Genomic DNA, 25,564 nt, shown 5'->3' on the forward strand with positions numbered 1-25,564 from the left:
ACCCATTACACTGAAAAATACCATAGACTGTATATAAAAATACTCAGAGCCATGTATTGGAGCCTTCTGCCTGGTTCATACATCCATGACTTGGCTCTGAAAGTTCACCCTGAACTGCAATCTAATCCCAACTATGAGAGGCAGCAGTGAGCCGCAATTCCAGTCCAGGGTTTGGGCAAGAGTTGAATTATGGATACCTAATACATCCATGGGATACCTCCAAAGAATAACACATGGCTGAAACCAACTCTGAATGTTGTATTAACAGGGTTGGTTGGTAATGGAAAGATACTTGTAGGGAGGCTCATACACAAATCTAATATATGTGCATATATTGAATTTCCATATTTGAAATATATACAGTATATAAAATAAAAACATATGTAAAAATGATATTATATTAAACTCTATTAAAATTGTAACAATTTCATGTATTGACATATATGTCTATCCCATACAATTATGTATGTTTATGTATGTATGCTTATATTTATGTAAATATACATCCATTCCAGAGTTTGAGGCGACTTTTCCAGAATTGGAAAACAGACAATATACAATATATAGAATATACATTTTTTAATATAAACTTGCATATATAAACTGAATATAACATACCATACAGCATAAACAGTAGATATTTTGAATATTTTAAAAATAAAAATAAAAATTTAATAAATTTTGCAATATGGGTATTTCATATATGTTATAAACTAATATCTTCTTATATCCAGAGGGTGTATATATGTGATGATAATACATCCCCTTCTAGGTGACATATATGGTAACATCACTCTTGATAGGGACATATATGTCCTGTATGGGGGATGTGCATGGTTTGTATAGAAGGCCTGACTGTGATACATTTTTACAGCCCTTGTCTCCAGTTTGAATTTCCCCTAGGGGATAAATAAAGTATCTATCTATCTATCTATCTATCTATCTATCTATCTATCTATCTATCTATCTATCTATCTATCTATCTATCTATCTATCTATCTATCTTTCTATCTATCTATCTATCTATCTATCTATCTATCTATCTATCTATCTATCTATCTATCTATCTACCTAGTTATGGCAATGCAACTTAGATGGAATTACTAAAATAGATTTAACCTTTGTATCAGCTGAGGTTGCTGTGGGGCGTGCACTGGTGATGTGGGTAGACAAGGACAGCTGAGGAGCAAAAAATGCTTGAGAATAAAGGACAGAAACTTGTAATAAACACTGACGACAGTGATTGGATCAGTGAAGATTAAATGGTTGTTTTATTATTTAAATTCCAAAATATGGAGGTGAAGTTATTAGTTGCCCATTCATTCAGTATTGAGTTTCTCCTGTGACATTGATTGCAATGTTGTTGGTAACAGAGGGATATGACAGGAAATGTTAGGTGTGGCAGGCTGGAGAGAGTCATCAGCGAGAGACTCAGTCATCAATGAAAGTAGATATACTGCAGGTATAGTAACAACGACGTTACTACGCCTACACCAGGGGGAGACAGCGTCGCCTTACATGGTGTGAGATCAACCGGAAAGAAGAAGAAGAACGAAATCGAAAGTTGAGTGACAGCAGTACAAGGACTGCAGCAGTTGATTGCGGGACGTCTCGCAGTGAGGATGGTCTTAACCGAGCTCAGTTTCCCTGGTGAACATGTTATAGATCTGCACAGAGTCGTCCGATGGATCAGGGTTCACTCTCCTTCTCTGTCTGCGCTATGATGCTCTGTCTGCTCGGAGCCACGCGCTGCTCCAAAGGCGGTAAGTGCGACGTGCTCTCTGCCGATTTCGTTATCATCAGATCTCAGAACTACCTTTAAAACATCTTCACTTTCAGTCCAGGTTTTTGCTGTGCTTACTTATTGGTCCAACACCGGCAACCGAAAGATAAAAGCAAAGAAGGAAGTTATTTATTTTATTTTCTTTATTGTTTTTTTTTTCTTTCATTTTTATATTTAAATTTTTTTTTTTTTTTTACTTTCTTATTCGCATCTGTATTTACATTACATTTACTTATGTGTCAGACGCTTTTATCCAAAACGACTTACAAGTGAGGGACATCACTAAAGCTTCGGTGCAGTAGGAAACCTTGGTGTAAGTGCAAAGTACTGTATCCATTTAATAAGTGCAAAGAAATCAGGTAAAGAAGTGGATAGTAAGTGCTTCTCACACTGCTGCCTGAGAGGAATTATGTAACATATCTGTAGTGATGTACTCCAGTTTACATTCAAACAAACCACAATGACTAATTGAGCTAGATTTTCTAATAGGTTATTAGTCTTCTTTTTTTTTTTTTTTTACTTCAAAAACACAAAAAAATAAAATACAAGTTCAAACAATGCAACAATAACTAAACATAATAAAACAGAGTAAATGTGTACATATATAAAAATCACAATTTGAATTAAGACAAATTATCTGGAAAGAGGGTAAAGGAAGTTACAGTCAGGCCACTTTGATCTGGAGGAGATATTGTATTTTGACAGGAAATAAATGTATAAATAGATATTTTACTTTCAGATTCATTTCTGCTTCATGAATTTTGAGTCTGAACTTTTCTCTTAAACCATTTCAATTATTTTTCCATCTTTGTCACATTTTTTTTTCTTTCCAGACAATTGTCCATGTTCAGATATTCCTCACCTGCCTCTAACTAAACCTCCACCAGAGACGTGCCAAAACACTTTTCGCTACAGTTGTGTCGACAGTTATGTGAGGAAAGTGGGAACCTCAAACCTCATCAAATGCAAGCAAGATAAAGGTGCTCTATACTGGACCAAAGCCTCCCTCAACTGTATACGTAAGATTTTCATTTATATTTACATTTACTCATCTGGCAGACACTTTTATCCAAAGCCACTTACATTGCATTGTTATCACCATAAGACACAGAGGCGCCCCGGCCTGAAAATCATGTTCTCCAGAGGTAAAGGAACATGATTGTTTGGTACAAGACCCAACAAAAATCACATTTTTTCAGTAAAAATAAAATGCAAAAAAATGATCCTTCCAAATGAAATCGCATTATCAGCCAAAATAATTGCAGTATGATTTTTTTTGCATATCATGCAGCCCTAACAGCAACGATTCAATAAGTGCAAAGAGCTCAGGTAACTGAAAGTTCACAGAAAGTGCTACTTAGACGTGTTAGAGGTGTTAGGAGAGGAGGTGCTCTCAGAAGAGATGAGGCTTCAAGAGAGTCTTGGGGTTAGAGAGGGGTTAGAGAGCTCCTGCTCTGAAAGCATTCAGTAGCTTGTTGCACCATCAGAGAACCACAGACCAGAACAGTCTGGACTGAGACCGTCTCGTGTGCAGGGATGGTGATGACAGACCACATTCCTTTAGAGGAACACAGTGGAAGAGAAGGAGCGTAAGGCTGTGTGATTGAGATCCAGTAGATGTGGCAGCACCAGAAGTCGCTCTGAAGGCAGCATTAGCGACTTGAGTTTGATTCAGGCGGCCATGGGTAGCCAGCGGAGGTGGATGTGTAATGGAGTGAAATGTGCCCTTTTTAGGCTGAACAAAAGCCCAGACACGCTGCTGCATTCTGGACCATCTGTGAGGGTTTCACTGTGTGTGAAGGCAGTGCCTTTCAGAAGAGCATTGCAGTAGTCGAGATGAGAGAGAGAGATTTATTGTTCTTTGTCTTAACATTTAATAAACATACTCATAAAATCCAACCTTAATTTACAGAGAAAACAGCTCCTTGAGTGAAGTAGTATGACCCATAGGTGTCAGATGCTAGGATGGAGTTTAGGGCTCAAGATGATCTTCCTACCCATGATTGCAAAGAGCCAGTGCAGTTTTGTCATCCGGGAGTGTGAGCTGACACCACATGTTTTTTTTGGAGTGTCCCACTTGAGTTAGTCAGACTGGTGTTTACTCCAAAAACAACAAACGTGTACATGGGAACGGGGCTGCGGCTCCTGGAGACAGGCCATATGTTATCTCATTTTGTAAAACAATTTGTAACTTTTTTTTTTTTTTTTTTTACAAAAAGTGCTACACAAATAGAGTTTTTATTATTATTATTTGATGGGACTCTGAGGCCAGCAAGTACTGCCAAATGCATGTGCCTCAAACCACTGTCCCAGATGCTCCGTAGTTCTGCTGCGTAACGTCCAGCCAAGAGACAGCTGTTGTGATCCCGCCGTCAAGTTTAATGACATGAACCACATTAAAATCAGAAAAGGAGCTTTATGAGAAATGCTGAGATCCTGCATCACCAGCAGGAAGGACGCCGACAGGGAGTGTACAGCCTGATTAGAGACCAGCCATTCTTAGAAACACTGCTCTTCCATACAATCACACGCTTGTCATCTTTTGAGGAATTTCAAACGATGATTGAGATCTCTTTGTCATCATCTCTGAAAGTGGTTCCCAGAAATCCACAGCAGCACCAGGTCACATAACTAAACGATACCAACAAGTGCACAGGCGCAGTTTGATGACAGGACAGATTTCATTTTATGCAATGTCAGAGATTTTGAGTATTTTTTATGAATGAAATTAGAATAAATACCCTAATGTTTGGGGATCTCGCCGAGATAGTTGCATGTATAATGATTTAGTTCATTATAAAAGCCAATATCTGAGGATATTTAGAAGGTGGGCAGTGAAACGCAGCGCGTGGTGTATGTTCAATAAGACGAGTGTTTGTTGAGCGGCTGTGAGAGAGAGGGTTAATCACAGCATCAGCTTATAAGCAGATTCATAACAGAAAGCCTGTGTTACAAACTGGGGCTGTGGGCGGTCACCAGGAAACAACAGTTGTATCACGGAAAATGTAGCATCCAGAGCATTTGGTGCTTGACTGATACTTGGCTCTGCAAGTCGCAAGTAGTTTATTTTTTGTTCATTCATAGTTTCTGGTTGTGGATGTTAAATAAACTAACTTCTGTTTTTACTTTGTTTCAGCTGATCCATTGAGACGCACAACACAACCACCGCAGAGCAAAGGAACAAGTGAGTCTGTGAATTCACGGGAAAATATTGTTAGTCATACTGTCGACTGTGTGATGCGAGGTAAGGGCCGTCATCACAAAAGGGCAGAAGCGCTGCTTCTCAAAGTAGCTTTATTCAACCCTGCAGTGTTTGTGAACAGCAGGCATGTAAACACACACTTGATTTAGATTCTTCTTGCATAAAGATAAACAAAACCTCTGCAATAGTTTCTTTACATTCATGATTAATTGTGATTTAATGATGGTCTGATTTTGCAGCGAACCGCACCTACATTCTCCGGGGCGTCCACGTTACCTCCACCATCAGTGAGTTCTGCCTTTGCTTGAATTTTTGGAGATGAAAAAAAAAAAATACTGATATGATAACAGATAACTGATATGATAACGATGATAAGAACTAATGCAGATTCTCAGTGAAATGCTTTTTTTTTTTTTTTTTTTTTTTTAAAGTCCGGTTTATAGGTGTTCATATGAAAAAGGTGTGTTACCCCTGGTGCCAGTAGTGGTTGCATTAGTAGTAGAGCTAATATCAATAGTAGCAGTATAGTCATGCATTCAGCTTTAACAGCTGTAGAATTAGCAGCAGGATTTGTGCTTGTAGCACTTGTTAGCACTAATACTATTAGAAGAAGTAACTACCGCAGCTATAAGTTAACACTGAACCTAGTTTTTTTTTCAACCTTTATTAGTAATGTGTATTAGTTCTGTGGTGTGTTATATCACCCCAAATGTAATATACTGTATGTATATATCTTAAATGTACATATATGCCACATATGTAAATATAAAACAAAAACACGTATGTAAAAACCTACATTATTATTATTGTTATTAAAACAGTTCCATATATTGACATATATGTCTAGCCCATGCAAATATCTATATTTATATATGTATGTTTATTTTGTAGTGTTATAAATGTTAATATAAATATTTATCCATCCCAAAGCCAGTGTCAGTATATGTTGATGTTACATACAGTTGGTTCCAAAAGTCTGAGGCCACTTTCCCAGAAGGGGAACAGAGACATGTTTAAAATGAATGAGAAATGAATAAGAAAAACATTTATAAACATATAAAAAATGTTATATGTATGTTCTTTTAATAAACTTACATACAAATTAAATATATACTGTCAACATCTATGGTCACAACATCAGACAAATTTTACTTTGGGCTTTTAATGTCATAAACTTACAGTATATCTTCATATATTCAGAGGATGTGATAATAATAAATCCCCCTTATAGGTGACATATATGGCAACATCACTCATGATATAGGGGACATACAGTATATGTCATTTTACATTTCTGAGCAGTGGTTTTACAAACAGTGGTGATGGTAGCAGAAGTATTAGTGGCAGGAGACACAGTCGCGCTCTCAGTATCAGATGAGATGTGATTTTTGTTTTCTCCTCAGCACCGGCTCCCACCAGCCGACAGACGACACAGAGTGGAAGCACCTCAGCTCCCACCCAGGCTCCAGAAACGAGCAGCGCAGAGTGGACCTCGGCCGCTGAGCATTCGCCTCCCTCAAAGGGTGAGGCTCTTATTATCACGCATACTATAATGATTTTCCCAATTAGTCTCCACAGTACTGTTGCTGCATCAGTCACATGATTATATTGGCAACTCTCAAAAAAACGTAAAATTGGACCTCAAGTGCCAAAACAGAACTAAAAACCTGGATGACACTGGGAATATCATATCATCATTTTTTCTTTGCAACTCAAGTTGGCCTTCATCTGCAAATGTAAAATGTAAAATCGTATTAATCCTTCTCTCATTTCTTATAAAGAAACTTTTCTGACAGAGACTGAAGCAACGAGCCAGACAACATCAAGCTCACCCACCGCTGAGCCTTCCACTTACACCACAGTTGATCCTCAAAAGCAACGCCACACTCACCACAGTAAGCTTCCACACTCCTTAATTACATCTGGGCTTGATTATTCTAATGCTCCTCTCCCCGGGGGAAACACACTTTGGGGTTAAAAATACTTCACTGTGTCCAAAATTCAGCTTTTCTCTGTCACAAACGGTCCTGGGAGCACGTCACCCCCCTCCCTTCAGAAATTCCATTGCCAGTTAAATGCATTTTAAATGACTTTACCTCGTCTACAAATCGCTCCACGGTTTGGCGCCGTCATACCTCTCTAATCTTCTCCATCCCTATAAACATTCCTCTGATATCCATCTACCCCACACTCCAGACTGCCCCCTCCAGACTGCGCAGCGCTGTAGCTGACCTTCACCTCTGAAATACTCTCCCACAGACTGTTCACTCGAACACATCTGTTCTGCTTCAGTCACACAATGAAACCCACTTGTTTAGATTGGACTTTCCTGGTCCATTGTGAAATGTAAACCATGTAGTTAATGTTTTATTATATGTATATATACTGTATACATATTTGTGTGTGTGTGTATAATTCTTTTACTTATATATATTTCATTGTTCTTGTATCTTTTTTATGTTCTGAATCTCTTCAGTGTCCTGAAAGGGCCTTAAATTTAAAATAAAATAAAATCTATTATTATCTGTAAACCTTTAGCAAGATGCATTAGATTACATCAGACTGGGGACGGTGCAGTTGTAGCGCATTGACATGAGTAAACATTTTGAACGCATAGGAATATAAAGGCAATTTACATAGGGACATAGGGGAAACCCCTCTGAATTTCATTCTCATTTCCACAGTTTTTCCTTTCACTTCTTGTTTTGTCATCTTCCCACACTTATGTTAACATATGGCAGAGCTAAGAGATTCTCTACGTCATAAGAAAGGTGCAAACAGAGGGAGCAGTTTTATGTTGAGCGTTTCTCTTGCAGCACTTGGCAGAACAGCTGGGCTGATCGCCTGCATTTCCTTGGTGATCGTCTTTGCCGTCTTTGGATGCGGCTACTCATGGTATAGAAGGTAAGCTAAGGAAACTCATATAACAGAGGGTTTCATTGAGTTTTAGAAATATTTGAATCATGTCACGCCACACTTTTCGTTTCTTCCCCAGGAGGTCAAGAAACAGCTTCCAGATGGGGACAGCAGAGGAAACGATGTCCATGAATGATATTTCATCTGGACTGCCGTCGTAGAGTTTGTGCCCTTTGACCTTCTGCTGTCATGGAGAGCAGAGACAGAAAGCTCAAGGGGGGGGGGGTTGTCTCCATGCACCGAAGAAGTGGTTATTACCTACGCACAGGACATTGGCCCAGACGATAACGGATGACTTGATAGGACCTTCATTTTTTGCACATTCCCAGGACGTTGAACTTACAGTCTTCCTTTGAGCGGGAATTTTAATGTTGACCATTCACCTGGGGCACATTCAATACATGTTTCCTCGAAACTGTGTTAAACGAGCTTTGAGGTACATTTCCTCTTGATTAGTGGGTGTATCGGAGGTTTTACTCAATCAGCAGCAGTTCATACAAACCTCTGTATTAAAATAGGAAGTGCACATGCATAACTCATTAGGGTGATCAACGCACCACTGTTTACGATTATATAAATGTTTTGTCCGGCCTTAACGTTCCCCTGGTGCTACAACTGGATACATCTAGTGATATTCTGTTCTTCTGACTCATCAAATCCCATAAAAAAAACCTCCACAAAAAACAGAACCAACCATGAATTAATCCTTTTAACAAGCTCCATCCAAGTCACATGTTCTGTCAGTAACTGCCCCATCCTGAAAGCCTCAGACAGGAAGGGGAAGTCTGTAAGTATCAAGAACTTGGTTTTGGTCTTTTCATGACAAAGGCTTACAACAGAGAAGACAGCAGCTGTATCTCACTGGGGGGGTTTAGGCCTAGGCAGTACTCTGCAGTCAAACGGTATGTCTGTAAACCAATAAGTGGAATATTAGAGCGTTAAAGGGACAGAAGAAGACTGATGTTCTGTGTGAGCGAGCTATGGATTGGAGCCAAAAAAACGAGCTCTGGTCAGAAAAAAGATTTATATGTTTTGCAGCTATTCCTTTTAGTCGTTCTTCAGCTCTTCACCTTCTCGATGAGAAGGTGAAGAGCTCCCATGTACAATGAGGCCTGTAAACTGCATAGGATTCAAGAGTTTATATTAATCACCGTACGACTATTATTTAAAGATGCACCTGGTATCTGATATATATATATATATATGATGCAACTGAATGTTTAAATGTATTACAAATTGTACATAGATATTTTCATGTAGTAAAGGACTTTTTGGTGTTTATGCTCCAGAGCTTGTTGTTGTCAGTGATAAAGCTTGTGAAAATACCACCAACACAACTTCTGCTGAAATATGTCTGTGGTCAGCAGATTTTTAAGGCAGTGCGATTCGCTTACCTCATCTTTTCTTAAAAATTGCAGACATGACGCTTTTCTTATCCCTCTCTCGTCTTACTTCCTGTTGCTCTCCACTGTCCGTTTGAGTGATTTAAAAAAGATGAAAATGTATGAAAAATATGAAATATGTTTGAAAGTAGAATTACAGCCTCGTGGTCGTCTGCCTCCGCCACTCAGACTGGTTTCAGGTTACATCCCTGTTTATCCAGAGTCATAGAAAATATGAACAATTTTGTCAAAATTGCCTTGAGTCATGGCTAAAACAGTGTTTGGTGTTTGACCACTAAAATCTGATCAGTTTGTCTTTGAGTTACTGAGATATCGTAACCATGAGAATGTGACGGACGGACAGACAAACTAAAAACAATATGTCTCCTGCTCTGGCTGCTATGAAAACACAAGAGCCCGAAGTTGCAAATGAAGGACTTTTCTGTAGCTGCTGATAATATATCTAAGTAAACACATTATATAAGTCACATTTTGTTGCCTTTCCTTTTTTTTCTACCTACAATAACGTCTCCAGTTCCTGAAGTGAACTTGATGATGAAGTGACTCAAAAACAGTCCAGACAAAATATTCCGTTACCGTCTCTTGCCACTCAAACTCACAGCTGGTCATGACCACCGGTGTAGATCGTCTCCCAGCCGTGATAAATGTATAAAAATGTAAAAGAGAATTTGAATTGTATAGGTGTTGGTTGCCAGCACCAGATATTTTACTCCCATCTCCCTCCGTCAGTCTACAGTTGGTCTCTGATCTGTGTCGATAGCAGATTGTTTTATGTACTGAAACTTGTACTTGTGTGATATTTTGTCTTAAGTGTTAGCGTAGCGAAGTTGAGGCTGATCAGTATCAGCTGTTTGGCAGGGAGAACCTGGAACAGATTTCAGTCATCAGAGGATTGTTTGCCACACTCAAAGCTATTGATGCTACAGCTAATCTGTACCGTCTTTACTTTTTACAGTCACAAAACTTCACAGAGTATTATTATTATTATCATTAGATCACAATTATTGGAGTTAAGACACTTAAAAAAAAAAGTCAACCAGCAAGTTTATATTTTGACTAAGTGTTTGGTGAAAAACACTGAGCTGCATTATACTCAAAGTGTTACACAATAACAGAGCTCTCCAATCGTCTCCTGAGTGTCAGGGAGCTTATCTCACAGAGAAAATACAATAAACAGGTAAAAATCACAGTCACCTGACACAATCCGTAAGCGGTGACCTCTCTGATGTGTTGTTTGTTAAAAAGAAAAGTGCAGTTTATGACTGAGCACCATTCATTTTGCTGGCTATTCTTGTCCTCGTCAGTGCATTGACTCCTTTTCCCGGGGGACGACACAGAACGAGAGTGTTTTATTGTAGGTTTGGGAAGAAAACATGGTGGTCTGGCGGGGCAAGCTGTTCTCGTATGTCTGCCATTGAGAGAACATCGTCGGTCATGAGGAAGGCGGTTGGCCCGATGCGTGTCCACACACACCTCTCACACAGCGGGCCGCCATCTGACGCACCATCCGTCTGGACAAAGCAAAATATCTTTAAGTATTACAACCGTTTATGTTTTTCCCTATAAAAACTATAGTGTGATTTTAAGACTTTTTAAATTTTTTTTAACAACCTTCAAAAATGCTAAGCGGCTAACTAAGGCTATCAGTAAAATCTGTGCTGTTTTATATACCACTATAAGCAAAAACTGTATTTAGAGGCATTCAAATATTGGCTTGTTTCTTACGTATTGCATCTGTTGTTTGCACATGATGAACGCCGAGCCCGGTGTGATGCAGTTGGGACAGTTTGTGATGGAGCATGGGAGCGGTTCGCCCGCCTTCATCAGTGAGTCGGGCATCTCTGACTTCAAGAAGTATTCCTGGAGATGACAGGAATTCGATGATGTGGAGAAAAGACACTTTAGATTATTTTACAAAGCTGCTTCTGCAGTAGAAGAATTTTAATACGTTCTATGTTTTTTTTTTTTTTTTTTTTTTAAACCATGTTTGAGCTGTACAGGTCTTTTCTGTGCCCTCTGATCTAAAAATCATATTTTCAACTTTAAGTTATTGTGTGAATAAGTTTTAGTTGTCCTGGAGGAAACACAAGAGAATTTATTTGCAGCAAGTTTTAGCGTTACATCCATTTCATTGTTTTCAGATCATTAAATTTGAGCTTAATTCACATATTTGAAAATAAATTGAGAGTCGTTTTCCCATAACTATTACAACGTATACTGCACTGTAAAACACAATAAATCCTGAATGGTCATATAGAGGTACATTACAGAAGTACATTAGTAGCTACAAATATTTTTTGGTGCAAACTCCTTGCCTCTGTTCAAACTCAAATACACAACAGGATTTGTAATGCCTGGTGATTTTGAGGAGGAGGGTCAGACAGTGATCCTCCTGATGAAGGATTTGCTTGAAGACCACACTAGTTGAGGCAGAATAAGGCTTCTGTTTTCCACAGCAGAAAGAAGGTGGGCGTGAGAAAGAACTGAGACAATAGTTGGATCGTAATAGTCATTTCACAACAGTTATTTGTAATTTTTGAAGAAAGATTCTCTGGTTCCGGCCGTGAGGACTTCATGCTGTTCTGAACATATTTGATGATAAACAGAAAAAAAAAAAAAAAAAAAAAAATTGAAAACATTATTCTGAGCTGTGATTTTCTGACATTTCACAGACAAGAAGATAACAGATAAATAGGCACATTTATCAATGATTTATGGGTGAAGTGATTAGTTGCAGCCCTAATTTCAGCAGAATTTGCAAAACCAGGAAAAGAACGGGTGCTCTGTTGCGGTGTTCCTGAAAGTCAGGACGACACCAGAAAACACCCTGATAGTGGGACAAATAGACAAACCAATTTTGCATTTTATGACTGAGGTATGAAAGATTCCGCATATACTCTACATACCCCAAGGCTTTATTTCAGACATGGAGGCCATTTATATCTGAGCTCTGGTGAACTTGAGGTCATTGACTATTGCAGCATTACCTTACCCTTACCAATATTTGGGAATAATGGGAGAGAGGAGCTCAGAGAATTAATTCATACAACCATTTTGCTCATGTTGTCTGTATAAAAGTGTACAGGGCAGAGGAAGTGAACCACTAATTAAACAACTTAACACTTCAAAAAAGTTAAAAAAAAAACAACATTACATAACATTCTAATCAGAAGCTAGCATGATGGTTTGCTCTGGACCACGCTCATTACTCCATGTACATGTTTGTGACATGATGGTCGTCCCCGAGAAACACCCAGCAGCCCTGAAAGAATTCAGTCCCCAGGAGCAGCACAGTCTCAGCCATGGCAACTGACCATGACAACCCTGAGCTGCCAAGCCCTTCTGACTGGGGGCTGGGTGAAGGAAGCGACGGGATGTCAGCCACCGTGAACTACCTTTCTAGAAGCCTCACTGAGCTGCTACTCATGTTTGACATGGTTTATAGTAGTTCTGTGCTATCTATGTGTAATAAGAGCATGAAAATTTAACATAATTGACATATACCACCTTTATCCCTGTGAAAAAGTGAAAAGAATTTAAATTTGATAGCCTGAAATTTGGTCACCCTCTGCCCTGTCCCAGAGGTCAAATCTGAAAAGCATCCATGTCTGAAAAAAAACTTCATGGTTTATAGAAACACTGGACTTCCATATACAAACTCATCGGCTGCACTCTAAAACTGAAGCAGCTAAATGGAACTCAGCCATTATCCATTTAATTATATACCCCAGTGTTTTCCCTACAGTGACATGTCTGAATGTGTTAGGATTATGTGTTGGTGTAAACAGGTTCCTGTTTTATTCTACCCAACATTTAAAAGTGTTGATGTAATCCAATAGATAACTGTTCATACTGTGATGTTTGGTTAGAAAAAATAACAGCGTCCTCCATGAAGGAAAGGGAAGCGCTCACCATTATCCTAAAACATCTGTCTTTAATGTGCGGTGCTGAACCACTGCCATCGAGTCCAAACAGAAAGTAAACACAAATTCAGCTTCAGTTTGCTTCATGCTGGCTTTGTTTGATGCTCTGATCACTGGATGTCAAAAACCTGCAGACAGCTGCGAGACACCCGTTGGACCCTGTGAAGGTGACCTTGGGAGGTTCAGTTGGGAACAAGCTGCTTCTTCTTAAAAAACACTCAGTTTAATCCAGGCTCCATGAAGACTCTTGGCGGAGACCAAACTTCAAGTTGTGTTTGACTCAGTGCCTCTGCTACAGATCTGCTCCAGTTTGCATCAGACAGAACAAGGAAACATCTTCTCTGCTGGTTTATAAAGCTTATTTTGAGTATGAATTCCATAATCCATCAAATGCTAATAATTAGCTAAAGTAATTATGTTATACAGTAGTTGTACAACGTGACCCAATGTCAGGACTGCAAAGTCTTCTCTCTGTATCACGACCAGTACACCCTGATAGCTATATAAGGAGTGACGGAGATGGTGGTGAAAGTTCCTCTGTGAAATCAGACTGACTCTTAAAAACAAAAATAAAACCATGAACAAGGTTGTTGGGAGGTTTACATTTTGTAGAAGCTGTAAATAAGCATACTCACTGATAGTGTCTGCGATGTGAATATGTGATGTCCATGCACAGGCAGCAGTAAAACTACAGGAGCATTTAGCATAAGGAGTGATGTGTCCTACCCCGGCTACTGTGAGGATGTTGTAGATGCTCTTAGTGATGATCAGTGAGGTCCTGGCACGAGTCACAGCCACATACAACAGGTTCCACTCATCGTCAGGGAACTTGGCTGAACAGGGAGGAGAAGGAAAAAATTAACAAAAGTGTTAAGACCGAAAGTATTCAAATATTTACCACTTTTTAGACTGAGACTGTCAGAAGACACTTCATCGATGACATCTGTGTACATATTTTAGACAGCGAGGACAGATGGTTTGAAAGAGGAGTGAAGGAGGTCAACAGCATGAAAGTAGATAAACCATTCCTCAACCGAGGTCTATGACACTTCTTATCCCCCACCAACAACGCTGTCCCTCATATCTTCCCAGGAGATTGAACAACTATTCAAACTTGTGACTCCAAGGGCTCTGACGCCGTCATTACTGCTACCAGTAGCACCAACAAATGAAGTGGCATCAATGGCCTCGATGACGACCCCACTGAAGTTAAATACCTGGGTCTCCTCAACAGCCAGTCATTTCTTTTATTTATCCTTTTTAATTAATTTTTCTTTCTTTTTTTTTTTTTTTTTAAATTGGTTTTTATTTTGTTTTCGTTGTTTTTTTTCATTTTTTCATTTTGTTTTGTTTCTTATTTGTTCATTTATTTATCTTTTTAATTTTTCCTGCCACTCTACTGTTTGGTAGGTCGCGGTAATGCACCTGAAAGCTGGCTGCCAACTAACAAACAAATCAAAAGAAGATGAAACAGTCAGTCAGAACTGAAGAAGCTCTTGGATCAGAGGTGAAACATCATCAAGTATCAAGTCCAGTTCCCCTGAAATCAACTTTTCTTGGCTATTAAAGAGTTATTTAATTTAACAATATATTGGTCGATATTTTAAAACAAATACATAAAACGTTATTGATAAACATCCCTTTAATTTTTTTCATTTTATTGTAATCAAGATACAATCTGAACAGGACATGTTTAAGTGTAAGAAAGTAGTCTCTGCATCTTCAGGTGGACAAACTCTGTCTTGTTGACACCCCGTTCTAAACACGTCAAACTTTGTTTGGGATTTATTGGCTCCCACATCGACTCTTACTGGTCGGACCAATATCTGCAAAAACCTAATATCAGCTGACGCATCCAGCTGAACTAACTCACTGACTGGAACAAACAAGAAAAGTGCGTGGTTGGAAACAGACACCGTTCTCCCGTGTCTATTGAAAACCTACAATATAAAATCTGTGTAGAAGAGAAAACAAAGACTCTCACAACACTCACAAAACGCGAAGCCGGGATGGTGGTGCAGATTGTGTCTGGAACAGGGAACCTCAGTAAAGTCGTCGGTGACCATCACGGTGTCGAACTCTAGACCTTTGGCTTTGTGGACTGTTCCGACTATAAAGTCTGGAACAAGAGGTGCAGAAAAGAGAAGTGATCAGGGCAAAGAATAGTTGTTCAGGAATTTAAAAGATGGCTCTTTTAATCTAATCACATAGAAACACTATACTCGGCGGAGTGTAATTTTATTTCATATTTTACATTCTAATTTTTTAAGTTTCTCACATCTTTGTTGTTGTGAGTTAATATCTAAAGTGAGACCAAAGCTTCAGTCAGGCCTTTTAAAGTTTCTCAGACTTCTTTTTGGAGATACACAATGTTCAAAGCGCGTTTGGGTGTGTGGGTGTGTGTGTGTGTGTGTGTGTGTGTGTGTGTGTGTGTGTGTGTGTGTGTGTGTGTGTGTCTGTTGTGAGAGAATTTTCTGTTTGTCCACCGTGAGTGACTTACTGAGGGTGAAAAGTCAGTGTGAGGCCCTAGGTCACAGTGCCACAGCTACTGCATTAAATGATACAGGTGGAGACACTCGGGCGGCTCCTCCAGACATAGCTGGGGTTTCCTGCTGATATTGCTGGTACCATTAATGACAGTAGAGGACGTTGGATGGATAATAAGAATTCTCCCTAACATCTGTGCAAACCTGCTTTGTGAGAGTTGTTTTCAGAGCAGCTGTTCAGGCGTGTCACTAGTTCGGGGATTCGACTTCCGTATTTTTCAACAATGTTGAGTTTGGCCGACAGCTCCAGGTCCTCAGTCTGGGTGGCGTACTTCTTCAGGGTCCAAAAAGCAGTTTGAGGTTTTCTTGCGAAGGAGCGAATAAGTGGATCGCTGATGTTTGAAGGCCCTGGTGTCGCCTTCCCCGCCATCTCCTTCAGCTTCCAGATATCCTCGATCCTTCCCAGGCCGATGTTTTTGACATCCTGGAAGAAAAGGCAGCTCTGTCAGCACTTCAACAATATGGGCTTTGAATGCTAGTTAGTTGTGCATTTAAGTTTGCCAATACCTGATAGTCAATCTAATTCGGACCATTTTTATTCAAATATTTACAAATATTGAATGTTTCGTCCAAAACTTAATTCTTATCAGGGTGGCAATATTTGGACAATAAGGGTAAACAGCTCTCAGATGCAGGATCAATTATCAACTATTTAATGGTAAGTAAACCCTGCTATACAGCTGATTACTTTAAATAAAGATTTTTAATTTTGCAAAGATGGTGGAAAGTTTGATGAAAAGACCGAAAACACTCTGATTTTTATCCGTTAAATATGAAGCTACAGCCGGTAGCTAGTAGGCTAGCGTAGCTTGGCTTAGCTTAGCAGAACTGTGTAAAAACAGCAGTCTGTCACTCCCTCAGGCCCTGCATTATATCAACTGTTGTTCCTCAGCCGTCCACCAGATGACATCTGGCTCTCTGTCCAGTCACCTGACTTTCCCCTCCCATTTATGCACCTGTTCCCAGTTTCTCAATGATCCAGACAGCTCTTTAGGTGCGTTTCCATCAACCTGCTTAATGCATAATTTGAAATTGCAAACTGTCAAAAAATTATTTATACACTCGCATGAGGTGGTTTTTCAGAATATTCGACAAAGCAATATTTCGTCAAATAGAAATGGAAACACTCTTTTCGCATTGAAGTCAGTGCGCCTGCTGTATCGTGCCCCAAGGAGCCGGTTCCAACTGTGAGGCAGACTGCTGGAAATCCATCATCATGTTTAATTGGAATTATATTGCAAGAGGAAAAAAACCCAGCTTTATTCACATAACATAACTCATAAGAAACAGACCATTCGCAAATGTATTTTGTTGACCTTTCTAAAAAGAAAAAAAAAAAAAAAAAATTGCTTCTATGTTGTGCAAAACTGCAATTGAAACCCAGTCTATGAATTGATCCTATCTGCCTGCATGTCTGCTTTTGGCTCCTCCCTCCTCTCGCCCGCATCACTAACCATGACGATGAGTGTGGTAATACTCAGTAACTCAGTGAATAAGCAGATTCGTAAGAAAATGTCAAAATGGTCCTATTGTTACAAAACTGAAACCTCCATCATATCAGATAATGTTTCTATCTCACGTCAGACAGATGTGGCACAAGTGGTTGAATGGATATCACCTGGCATGTTGTCTCGATGTAAAATATGATTACTGCTGCTACTTCTTTGTAAGTGTCTTTTTTTGCAAATGCATACACACTCACTCCTATGAAGTGGATCTGGCACTGTGGGTTGGCGTCCGTCAGCATGACGGCTATGGTGAACACACTGAGATTGCATCTCGCCAAGATGGCCACCTTCCCCCGGCAAGGACTCGCACCCGTCCTCACGGCCTCTGCAACCTTGACCGCTGCCTCGTCACACACACCACCTGTAGGATGTAGCAGACAAGGATGTGCCAACAAAACCGTTACAATCTAATATTTAGACTTTATATTAACTCTCCAGGGCATTAAAATTGTTTCCAACCCTATATTTCTAAAAAGACAAATAACTCGTGCAGTATTTACCCTTCTGTTTCCCTCCTACAAGAATCTTCTGGACTCTCTTGCACACTTTGAGGATGGTGGCGCCCACATAGGCGATCTCAGCACCGAACCGAAAGCTCTGGACAAACACATCAGTGCCACAGAGGTTCATTTTTCTGATTAACACTCAGTATTCACCTTCTAATGAGGATAGACAAAGGCACAGGAAATTTAATTTACATAATCTATAATGCATTTAATACGAAGGTTTCGCCTTTAATTGCTTATTGATGCTGTTGTTGAAATGAGACAAACCTCCAATGATACTGTGAAAAATGTGTTCAGATTCCAATTCCATCTAATTGGTACTATACGTGTTCTATGACACTTGCTATATATTAACATAAAAAATGACATATCTTACATACCATATATATATATATATATATATATATATATATATTTTGTCGTAATGCCCACAGGAACCAGGTTCATAGAACATGACACTTATCTTTATCAAAACCTTCAAAACATCCCCAGAGTCATGTAAACAGGAAGATGTGGGCTGCACCTGACACCTGCTGTTGATCCGCCTGGTTCTGGTGAATCTGCGCTATTTTAAGTTACTGCTTCACCTATAACCAACAGGCACTTCCTGTTTGCCCAGCATCCACTAACATCTTGACAACAATTGGCACTGTAGTCTGCACTTCAACCAGTAGTCCACCATAACGCCACAGGAGCTGAGTTTAAGTGGATTCATGAACCTTTACATTTAATGGACACTGGACATAATGCTTTCACTGGAAAAGAAGTGGACACACTGTATCATACACACACTGACTCCAGCTGTGTGAGCATGTTATCTGACAGTATGTTGTAGTCTGACCAATTCAGAGCCAGAGAAAGGCTTATTTATGACAACATTTAGATCCCAGTTAACATACATTGTCCATAGATAGAAAAAGCTCAATAAAAATCACCAACCTTAACTGCTCTGTTTGCTTGTGTATGTGTGTGTACCTGTGTCAGGTAGAAGACGTGTGTGTGGTCAACAATCTGCAGGGCGTTGACAGCTCCTTTGAAGGTGTAGATCTGCTGATGAGGATCTCCGACCAAGATTTTCCCACACCGCTGAGACAGCAGCACGTCCATGATGGCTGAGCAAAGGAAGAAGACACCAGCACGATCACAATAACGCTTTCCCACAATCCCGCAGGACTGTGAACGTTACTAAGTCCAGTTACCTGGAGTGCAGTCCTGGGCCTCATCGATGAAAAGGACATCATACTTGTCAGACAGGCGGGGTTTTGGGTTTTGGAGCTGCCATAACTTCAGGTAACCTGGGAATGAAAAGACCTCCTGTGTAGTATTCCTTCTATTATAACAGAATTACTCATGAACATTTCACTCGTTTACAGCTGGCGTACCGTCGTGGGTCATGGAGTAAGCCTCTTTGTTCGTCTCGTTGAGATCCTTCATTTTGTTCCAGATCGTCTGGGCATCATGGACAAACAACTAGGATTTCACAATAAGAAATAACGTTTAAATGTGCGCTTGCTTATTATATATTAATACTTCAAACTAAAAGCACATAGCTGTATGCATTCATGTGCTCATACCCGTTTTTCGCCATCATCTATATCCTTCCTAAAGCCGTTATTAGTGACGTGGGTGCTGGGCACGTGTCTGGTGGTGATGGTCTGGTCTGCTGAGGCCATGAAGGTGTTGAGGGTTGTGGTTACAACCTTGGCCTTGGTAAAACCGCCTCGGCCATCAGGCAGAACAGCGTTGATGGTGAATGCCTTCAGGTTAGCAGTCAACTTCTTGCGGTAATGATACCTGCGTCACAGAAGCACAGAAGTGACTGGGACTAAAAAAGATTAACGCCAGATGTAACTCAGCTGAAAGATTAGTTTCTACAGAAATGAAGGCAGACTTATCAAAGTAGATGTTATTCTCATGCTGCACTTGTAAATTACCCTGCATATAATCAGAGATGCATTATAGATAACAGTGAGGAGCAGTTTGTGCTTGCTTTCTGTGGAGAAACACATGTCATCATGGAAAGTTTCACTAGCAGAAATCAGTTAAGCAGACTGTGGATACCTTATCTAGGCACGACAAATTCAAATGAAGTTTTTTTTTTACTCTTCGTTCTTAACAGAGACTCACTGCCTTTCGGACACAGAGTTTTCCAGACACAAATTTGATAAAATTGTTTTTGAATTATTGAAACAAATGCATGTGTGTGTCATTCTCACTTCCTCCCTTTAACATTTAAAACCCAAAATGCTCACAAGCAGTGACGTGAGATTTTGGCTTGCCGCTGGTCTAGGTGAGACTATATACTGAACAGCGGTATATAGGGTACATAGTTGTAATCAGAGAAATCTATTAATATAAATCTGATTAATAAAGAAAAACCACAGCTGCCTGTTTAGTCTGTCTTTATGAAGACAAAGACTCAAAATCTTTTGCTGTGTCTAAAATCAGATACTTCAGTCAGTACACTCACATGTAGTACACTGTGTACACACTCACCGGTGTAGTGCGTGAACTTCGACAGTGTAGTGTTGTCTCTAAGCAAACACTGCCGTAGTGCAAACACCAGAAATGATGATCGGAATATTTGACTGATTGTCTGCCAGCAAATTTGCTCACGTGACTCAACAACGAACATTTTACTTTCCTGTGTGTGACACCTATTTCATGCTACATTGAAATTAGGCTGCCATCAGCACCCACGCTGTGTCTTCATTCCTCCTCTTCCTACGTAACCAAGATGGCGACTGTTGAGGGTAAGAAGTGTTCAGCATTTGATAGTTAGGCCCAATCCCAATGTCCCCCCTCATCCCTGAGCGCTGAACCCTCACAGGCTCAAAATGTCTGCTAGAGAGCCCTCATGCCCTCTGATGGTTTGACAGTGGGACAGCAATAAGCCCTCACGAACTTACCAGGAACGCCCCTCCAGGTCCGTGAGTCTGTGAGGGTGGAAATTTGGATTGCCCCTTAAAGTTTTGAGTGAACCAATCGGGTACTTGTAGTGAACTGCATGTTGCCATACTTTTGAGACAAAGCATTTTACGACCACTGGGAGCATCCGCTGTAAAGCTCGCGTCCTCACCTCTTCCCAACGTCTTTGAAGGCCAGTGAGTGGACGGTCTTGCAGTCCACATTTCTGGGGAAGCGTCGCGCTGCCTCAAATGCCACCGATTTATTGAAGGCCACGTACAGGAAGCGGAGGTCAGGCCGCTGCTCAGCATACTTTATCAATGTGGTCGTCTTTCCCGTACCTGTGACGGAGAGCACTAACGCTGTGAGACTGGCCCTTCACACCTACAACACTGGCGCTGATTAAAAAAAAAAAAAATTATAATTGACCTCTCACATCTAAATGTGGTTTATAAATTTCAGACCTGTATTGTTTCCTGGAGCTAAATTTATTTACATCTTCAAAGACGATCAGCCCTTTCCTACTGAACACAGCAGATAAATGTTTGCAAAGAGTCTAGAACAAAGAAATTAATTATGTGAGAAATAATGAAAATAAACAAAAAATATTTTCACATTGTATTTCTGACCCTATTCTTCAGTACCATCAGAGCTGAGCAACTCAAAGGCACCCATCACTACATGGTAAAAGTATAAGGAAGTAGAATTATGGTCGGTAAGGATAAACCGACTGACAGAGAAAGAATGCCCCCTGGTGATGTTTCAAATGTTGTACAGCTGAACTTAGTGTGCTTCTGTTTAACACACACGGGTTGTAATAGAGGGTTTACACTGGTTTAAAGCAGTCTTGTTTACTACTTATGATGGCACACAGTCTGGCCGGGTCTATAATAATAATGTAAATTTGACATATTTACTGTACATTGTTCAACATCATCATATATATATATATATTGCTGTTTTGGGATTTTCCACTGCTCAGAAGAAACAAGTGATTTCCTGCATGATGACTTAACTTATAAAATAAGAAAAAAGCCTATATTATCTATATCTATATATTACACTATATCGCTATTCATACATACTGCTTTAGTATGTTGTGTTTCCATAAACTGACTCCCAGCTGTAGCTCCTCTGTTCAGAGATATCCTGTTTTAGCATGTTCTTTGTTGAGAGAAAATGGATTAAGATTTGTGGAGCTAATAAGCTAATGTGCCACGAGTAGCAGTGGTCATCACACCTCTAACTCACTGTACCTGCAAAAGCTATGATCTTGACCACATGGTGTTCCTGGATATCGTGGGTGAGGATCTGCTGCTGTTCACCAGTGAGCTGAATCTGAGGCCACCTAGCAGAAACACACACACACACGTCCCCATTTCTTCAGTCACGTATAGTTAACCATCAGTTGGCTGAGCTATACAACTTAGAAGCTGAACTCAGAAATGCTGTAGTGAACTGCAGTCAACTAAGTTTACCTTGGGTTGAGACTGAACCTTTCATATTGGAAACCAAAAAACAAAACATCTGAATTTAGTGAGTTCAGCTATTAAAGGACAATTGATGGTCATGTACGTTTACATTGATAAACAAAAAATGTGACTAATGTTACTGCAAGAAAAAATATTCAAAACCTTTGTAAATGAAATTTAAGACTTGTTTTCTACTTTCTATCGCCTTTTATTGCAGGAACTGAATTTGTTTTTAAAAGACTATAAGACCTGCAGATTCCCTGAATGATAAACAGACCCCACTGAACCTTCAGTGGATCCATCACTATGATGAAATAAGGAAACACTTCTTTCCCACACACATCAGTGAAACAAATGTATTTTGGACCTCACCCGCTCTGACAGGAGCCGACAGAAAAGGGGCCGTTCTCCATCAGGTGGAGTACGTAGTAGATGTTGTAATGCAACCTGAGGAGGAATAAAATAAAAATCGTAGGGAGGCTGACGAGAAGTTGTGCACTATGTGGGAATATAAATGCTGGCACTTGTGGGTCTTACCTGTTACTGATCTGGATGTTACTCCTCTGTAAAGCAAGCAACATCATGGCCATGTGGCTGAGATACTCTGTGATGGCGGTGTGCGACATGCAGCCAGTGAGCAGAGACACCAAGGCCTGCACGTCACCAACACTCTGACTGAGGATCAATATGACAGCCATGGCTGCGTATGGGTTGGGACCCTGGAGATCAGACATGAATGATGTGAAGACCTTACATTTTTCAAGTTCCACAGTTGTCATTTTCTCCCAATGATTACAAGGGAATTTTGTGTTTTGTTTGTGTGAACCGTACCTCAGTGCAAGGGTTAAAGTGATTCTGAATATCAGGAATACGTAATCTGATGGAGGCCTCAGCCTGAGGAAAAAGGTGATGCTTCTTAACACATTTCAGAACATCTCTCAGCCACAACCGCTCTCCGACCTTATGCTGAGCCATTAAACTGACAAAAACACACACACACACAGACAGCAAAAGTTTCACAGTTAACATCGAAACATTTATGCCAGCCATTGTCTGCATGATTCATACTGAATCTCAATGAAAGACAGATCAGGAAAAAAAGCTTAAAATGTCATAGAAAATAGTAAGTAACACCATCACAACTTTACAAATACAAATAATTCTACATAGATTAGAGTTTTACTATGTCTTCATTAAAATACAAACATTGCAAAGTTGTAATAAGACTCTTCTTTGCGTTACAAAAAGCTTAATCCCCTTACCAAGGAAATGTAAACTTACACAACAAGGTGTCGAATGCTGTGCTGTGACAATGCTGGATCTGTGATGCTGCTGTTCTTCAGGATGGAGAAGATCTCTTGCATTGTGTCCTTCTCTCGCATCATGTAGCGGTAGTATTGCTTCTTGAAGGGCACAAACTGCAAAAAGAAACACACACTTTGCCCCTGAGTTTGAGTTGGACTGACTGTAAGTGGTTTAACTATAATGCAGGCACAGTAAAAAAAAAAAAAAAAACACTCTACAGAGTCAACAGTGTAAACACAGGGTGTTCATCTCTCAAACATGTTCTTTTTCAAATAAGAACTTGCTAAAACTCATTTCAGCTCTAAGTATACACCTGCCCTGTTTTTACTAAAACAATATTACTTAACTTCTATATTAATCCTCACAACCCCTGCTGATAAAAATGTCATTTGATATAACTCTGTGGTTTGTGTAACCTTGCTGTCCTGGACAATGTTCCTCCAGCGATGACAGACGCGGATGACACTGCGGTAGAGGTCCTGGGCAGAGAGGAGGCACAGTACCTGCCACAGCACCTCCTCTGGAAGGTCATCCATGCAGCCCTGGGGCTGCAGCAGGAAGCCGCTGCTGCCGAGCAGCCCATAGTGGGCGTCAGGTAGCTCCTCCACCAACTCTTCATTCTTGTAAAACTTGCTATCACAAGAGTCAAAGTCTTCACCAAACATTTCGGCGGTCATGCCCTCCAAATAATCCACCTCCTCAGGCTCTGTCAGTGTTCCAGCAGCCAGCAGTGTGGCATCGTCCACTTCGTCCTCTATTTCTTCTGACTGGGCCTCTGGTGCCATTACTACAGCTAAAAAAGTGGCATCATCAATATTATCTTCATCATCATCATCTTCATCCTTATCCTCCAGCTGGCTCATTGCAACCATTGGGGCAGCTAAAAGAAAGGACAGAGATTCACTGTCAAACATGAATTTTATGAATACAGCACTTGAAACATGGGCACTGTCTGCTGTCACTGTGTTTACAATCACATTCATAAAATAAGTGTGAAGCAGAAGGTTTAGAGCAAATTACCCCACTTCCGTCGCTTGGTGGGGTAAAGCCCCCTGTTGGGGCCCCGGTTTCCCCGCCCCCGGTTAAGGGTGTGGGGATGTGCAAGGGCATTAATGCCCTCTGCTGCTAGCTCACCACACTCCGCAGGACCCAAGTGTCTCCTCTTGGCCTTTCCTTGAAAACCACACAAGATTCAGTCACGTCGGCACAACACAAACTACTGTAATGGGATTGTCCCTATCTGGTATCAGCCATCCATTAGCTCACATGCCTTCAACAATGGTACGCTCATTCTTCAGTGAAGGGCTGGGGTTAAACAAACATGACAGCAAGGTCTGCTCTTTGATAAGACGTTGGTTCATCCTCTTACTCAAGCAAACTTTAAAGAACTAACTTTAACGTTTGTGAGTCCAGGGTTGGTGTTGTCATCACCAGTCAAATGGCAATGTCGGACACAGAACTCACTACATACTGGTTATATTAGGTAGAGTTAGCACATAACCGTCGTCTGTGCTAAACGGACAGAGTATGTTCAGCTATTCCTCTTTATTATGAATTAACTCACCGTTCACGGCCACCTCCATCGTCGTGCATTCGCCAGTCTGAAATTAAAGTACATTACACATTTACATGTACTTTTTGGCAGTTGCTTTAATCCAACGCAACATACAAGTCAAAGTAAGCAGATATAATTGATCAGAAATTGTGATTATTGTTATTTATTTGTACAAAAATCCGGACTCGAAATGTTAGCGCTACTACATCATAGTAAACACGACTGTCGCTAGCTTGTTTAACGTTATACTTTAGTATTTGCTCTCTACTGACCTATGACGTTCCCCCGAAAACTCAAATGCAGTTAATTTTGCCGCCAATGCTGACTTGTTGTATTTATGGTTAAAAAAAAAAAAGAAAAAGAAAAGAATATGAAGCTTCTATCCCGGCAACTCAGTTTGTATTGGTGACCAAATCACGTGATCGGCCCGCGCTTCGTCTTTTCAATTTCATTGGCTCACGAGTTTAAAGGCGCATTATCGCCACCTACTGGATTGGAGTGTGGAGATGGCAGGTACAATGGCAGAAAAACAAGTGAC

General features: G+C 40.2%; 2 protein-coding genes across 7 annotated transcripts; one reads left to right on the forward strand and one right to left on the reverse strand.

Annotated features, from left to right (window-relative positions):
- Positions 1 to 1,522: 1,522 nt before the first annotated feature.
- Positions 1,523 to 9,771, forward strand: il15ra (interleukin 15 receptor subunit alpha). 5 transcript variants are annotated; one of them, XR_008826471.1, is made up of 8 exons: positions 1,523 to 1,763; positions 2,617 to 2,802; positions 4,920 to 5,027; positions 5,225 to 5,272; positions 5,417 to 5,445; positions 6,389 to 6,508; positions 7,802 to 7,889; positions 7,981 to 9,771. XR_008826471.1 is itself a non-coding variant. In XM_056367632.1 (8 exons), the coding sequence occupies exons 1-8, from the start codon at positions 1,685 to 1,687 to the stop codon at positions 8,060 to 8,062; spliced, it is 825 nt and encodes a 274-aa protein (XP_056223607.1). In that variant the 5' UTR covers positions 1,529 to 1,684; the 3' UTR covers positions 8,063 to 9,771. The 5 variants fall into 5 exon arrangements, 3 of the variants coding, with proteins under 3 accessions (XP_056223609.1, XP_056223607.1, XP_056223608.1); XR_008826472.1 differs by having other exon boundaries at positions 1,528 to 1,763; positions 4,920 to 4,967; XM_056367632.1 differs by lacking the exon at positions 5,417 to 5,445 and adding an exon at positions 6,767 to 6,880 and having other exon boundaries at positions 1,529 to 1,763.
- Positions 9,772 to 10,331: 560 nt separating this feature from the next.
- On the reverse strand, positions 10,332 to 25,463 carry fbxo18 (F-box DNA helicase 1). Of its 2 annotated transcripts, none has more exons than XM_056367630.1 (21): positions 25,299 to 25,462; positions 25,036 to 25,072; positions 24,492 to 24,644; positions 23,888 to 24,351; positions 23,448 to 23,584; positions 22,998 to 23,145; positions 22,704 to 22,885; positions 22,539 to 22,613; positions 21,951 to 22,042; positions 20,867 to 21,035; positions 19,362 to 19,581; positions 19,170 to 19,257; positions 18,987 to 19,082; positions 18,763 to 18,899; positions 17,782 to 17,878; positions 17,476 to 17,642; positions 15,918 to 16,197; positions 15,221 to 15,346; positions 13,954 to 14,060; positions 11,030 to 11,164; positions 10,332 to 10,815 (listed from the first exon to the last, which is right to left on the reverse strand). In XM_056367630.1, the coding sequence occupies exons 2-21, from the start codon at positions 25,052 to 25,054 to the stop codon at positions 10,654 to 10,656; spliced, it is 3,054 nt and encodes a 1,017-aa protein (XP_056223605.1). In that variant the 5' UTR covers positions 25,055 to 25,072; positions 25,299 to 25,462; the 3' UTR covers positions 10,332 to 10,653. The 2 variants fall into 2 exon arrangements, with proteins under 2 accessions (XP_056223605.1, XP_056223606.1); XM_056367631.1 differs by having other exon boundaries at positions 10,645 to 10,815; positions 13,863 to 14,060; positions 25,299 to 25,463.
- Positions 25,464 to 25,564: the final 101 nt, after the last annotated feature.

This window comes from Seriola aureovittata, chromosome 22 (genome assembly GCF_021018895.1).
Source record: "Seriola aureovittata isolate HTS-2021-v1 ecotype China chromosome 22, ASM2101889v1, whole genome shotgun sequence".
Lineage (NCBI taxonomy): Eukaryota > Metazoa > Chordata > Actinopteri > Carangiformes > Carangidae > Seriola > Seriola aureovittata.

What these genes read in the sequence shown, in the direction of transcription:
- il15ra (XM_056367632.1), top strand. Translation starts at nt 1,685, where the DNA reads ATGGATCAGGGTTCACTCTCCTTCTCTGTCTGCGCTATGATGCTCTGT. An exon ending in CCACGTTACCTCCACCATCA is followed by an intron (nt 5,273 to 6,388) that starts GTGAGTTCTGCC and finishes TTTTCTCCTCAG; the next exon opens with CACCGGCTCCCACCAGCCGA. An exon ending in GCAACGCCACACTCACCACA is followed by an intron (nt 6,881 to 7,801) that starts GTAAGCTTCCAC and finishes TTTCTCTTGCAG; the next exon opens with CACTTGGCAGAACAGCTGGG.
- fbxo18 (XM_056367630.1), bottom strand. An exon ending in TTCAAAGACGTTGGGAAGAG is followed by an intron (nt 19,582 to 20,866) that starts GTGAGGACGCGA and finishes TCTGTGACGCAG; the next exon opens with GTATCATTACCGCAAGAAGT. An exon ending in GCCAGATCCACTTCATAGGA is followed by an intron (nt 16,198 to 17,475) that starts GTGAGTGTGTAT and finishes CTTTTCTTCCAG; the next exon opens with GATGTCAAAAACATCGGCCT.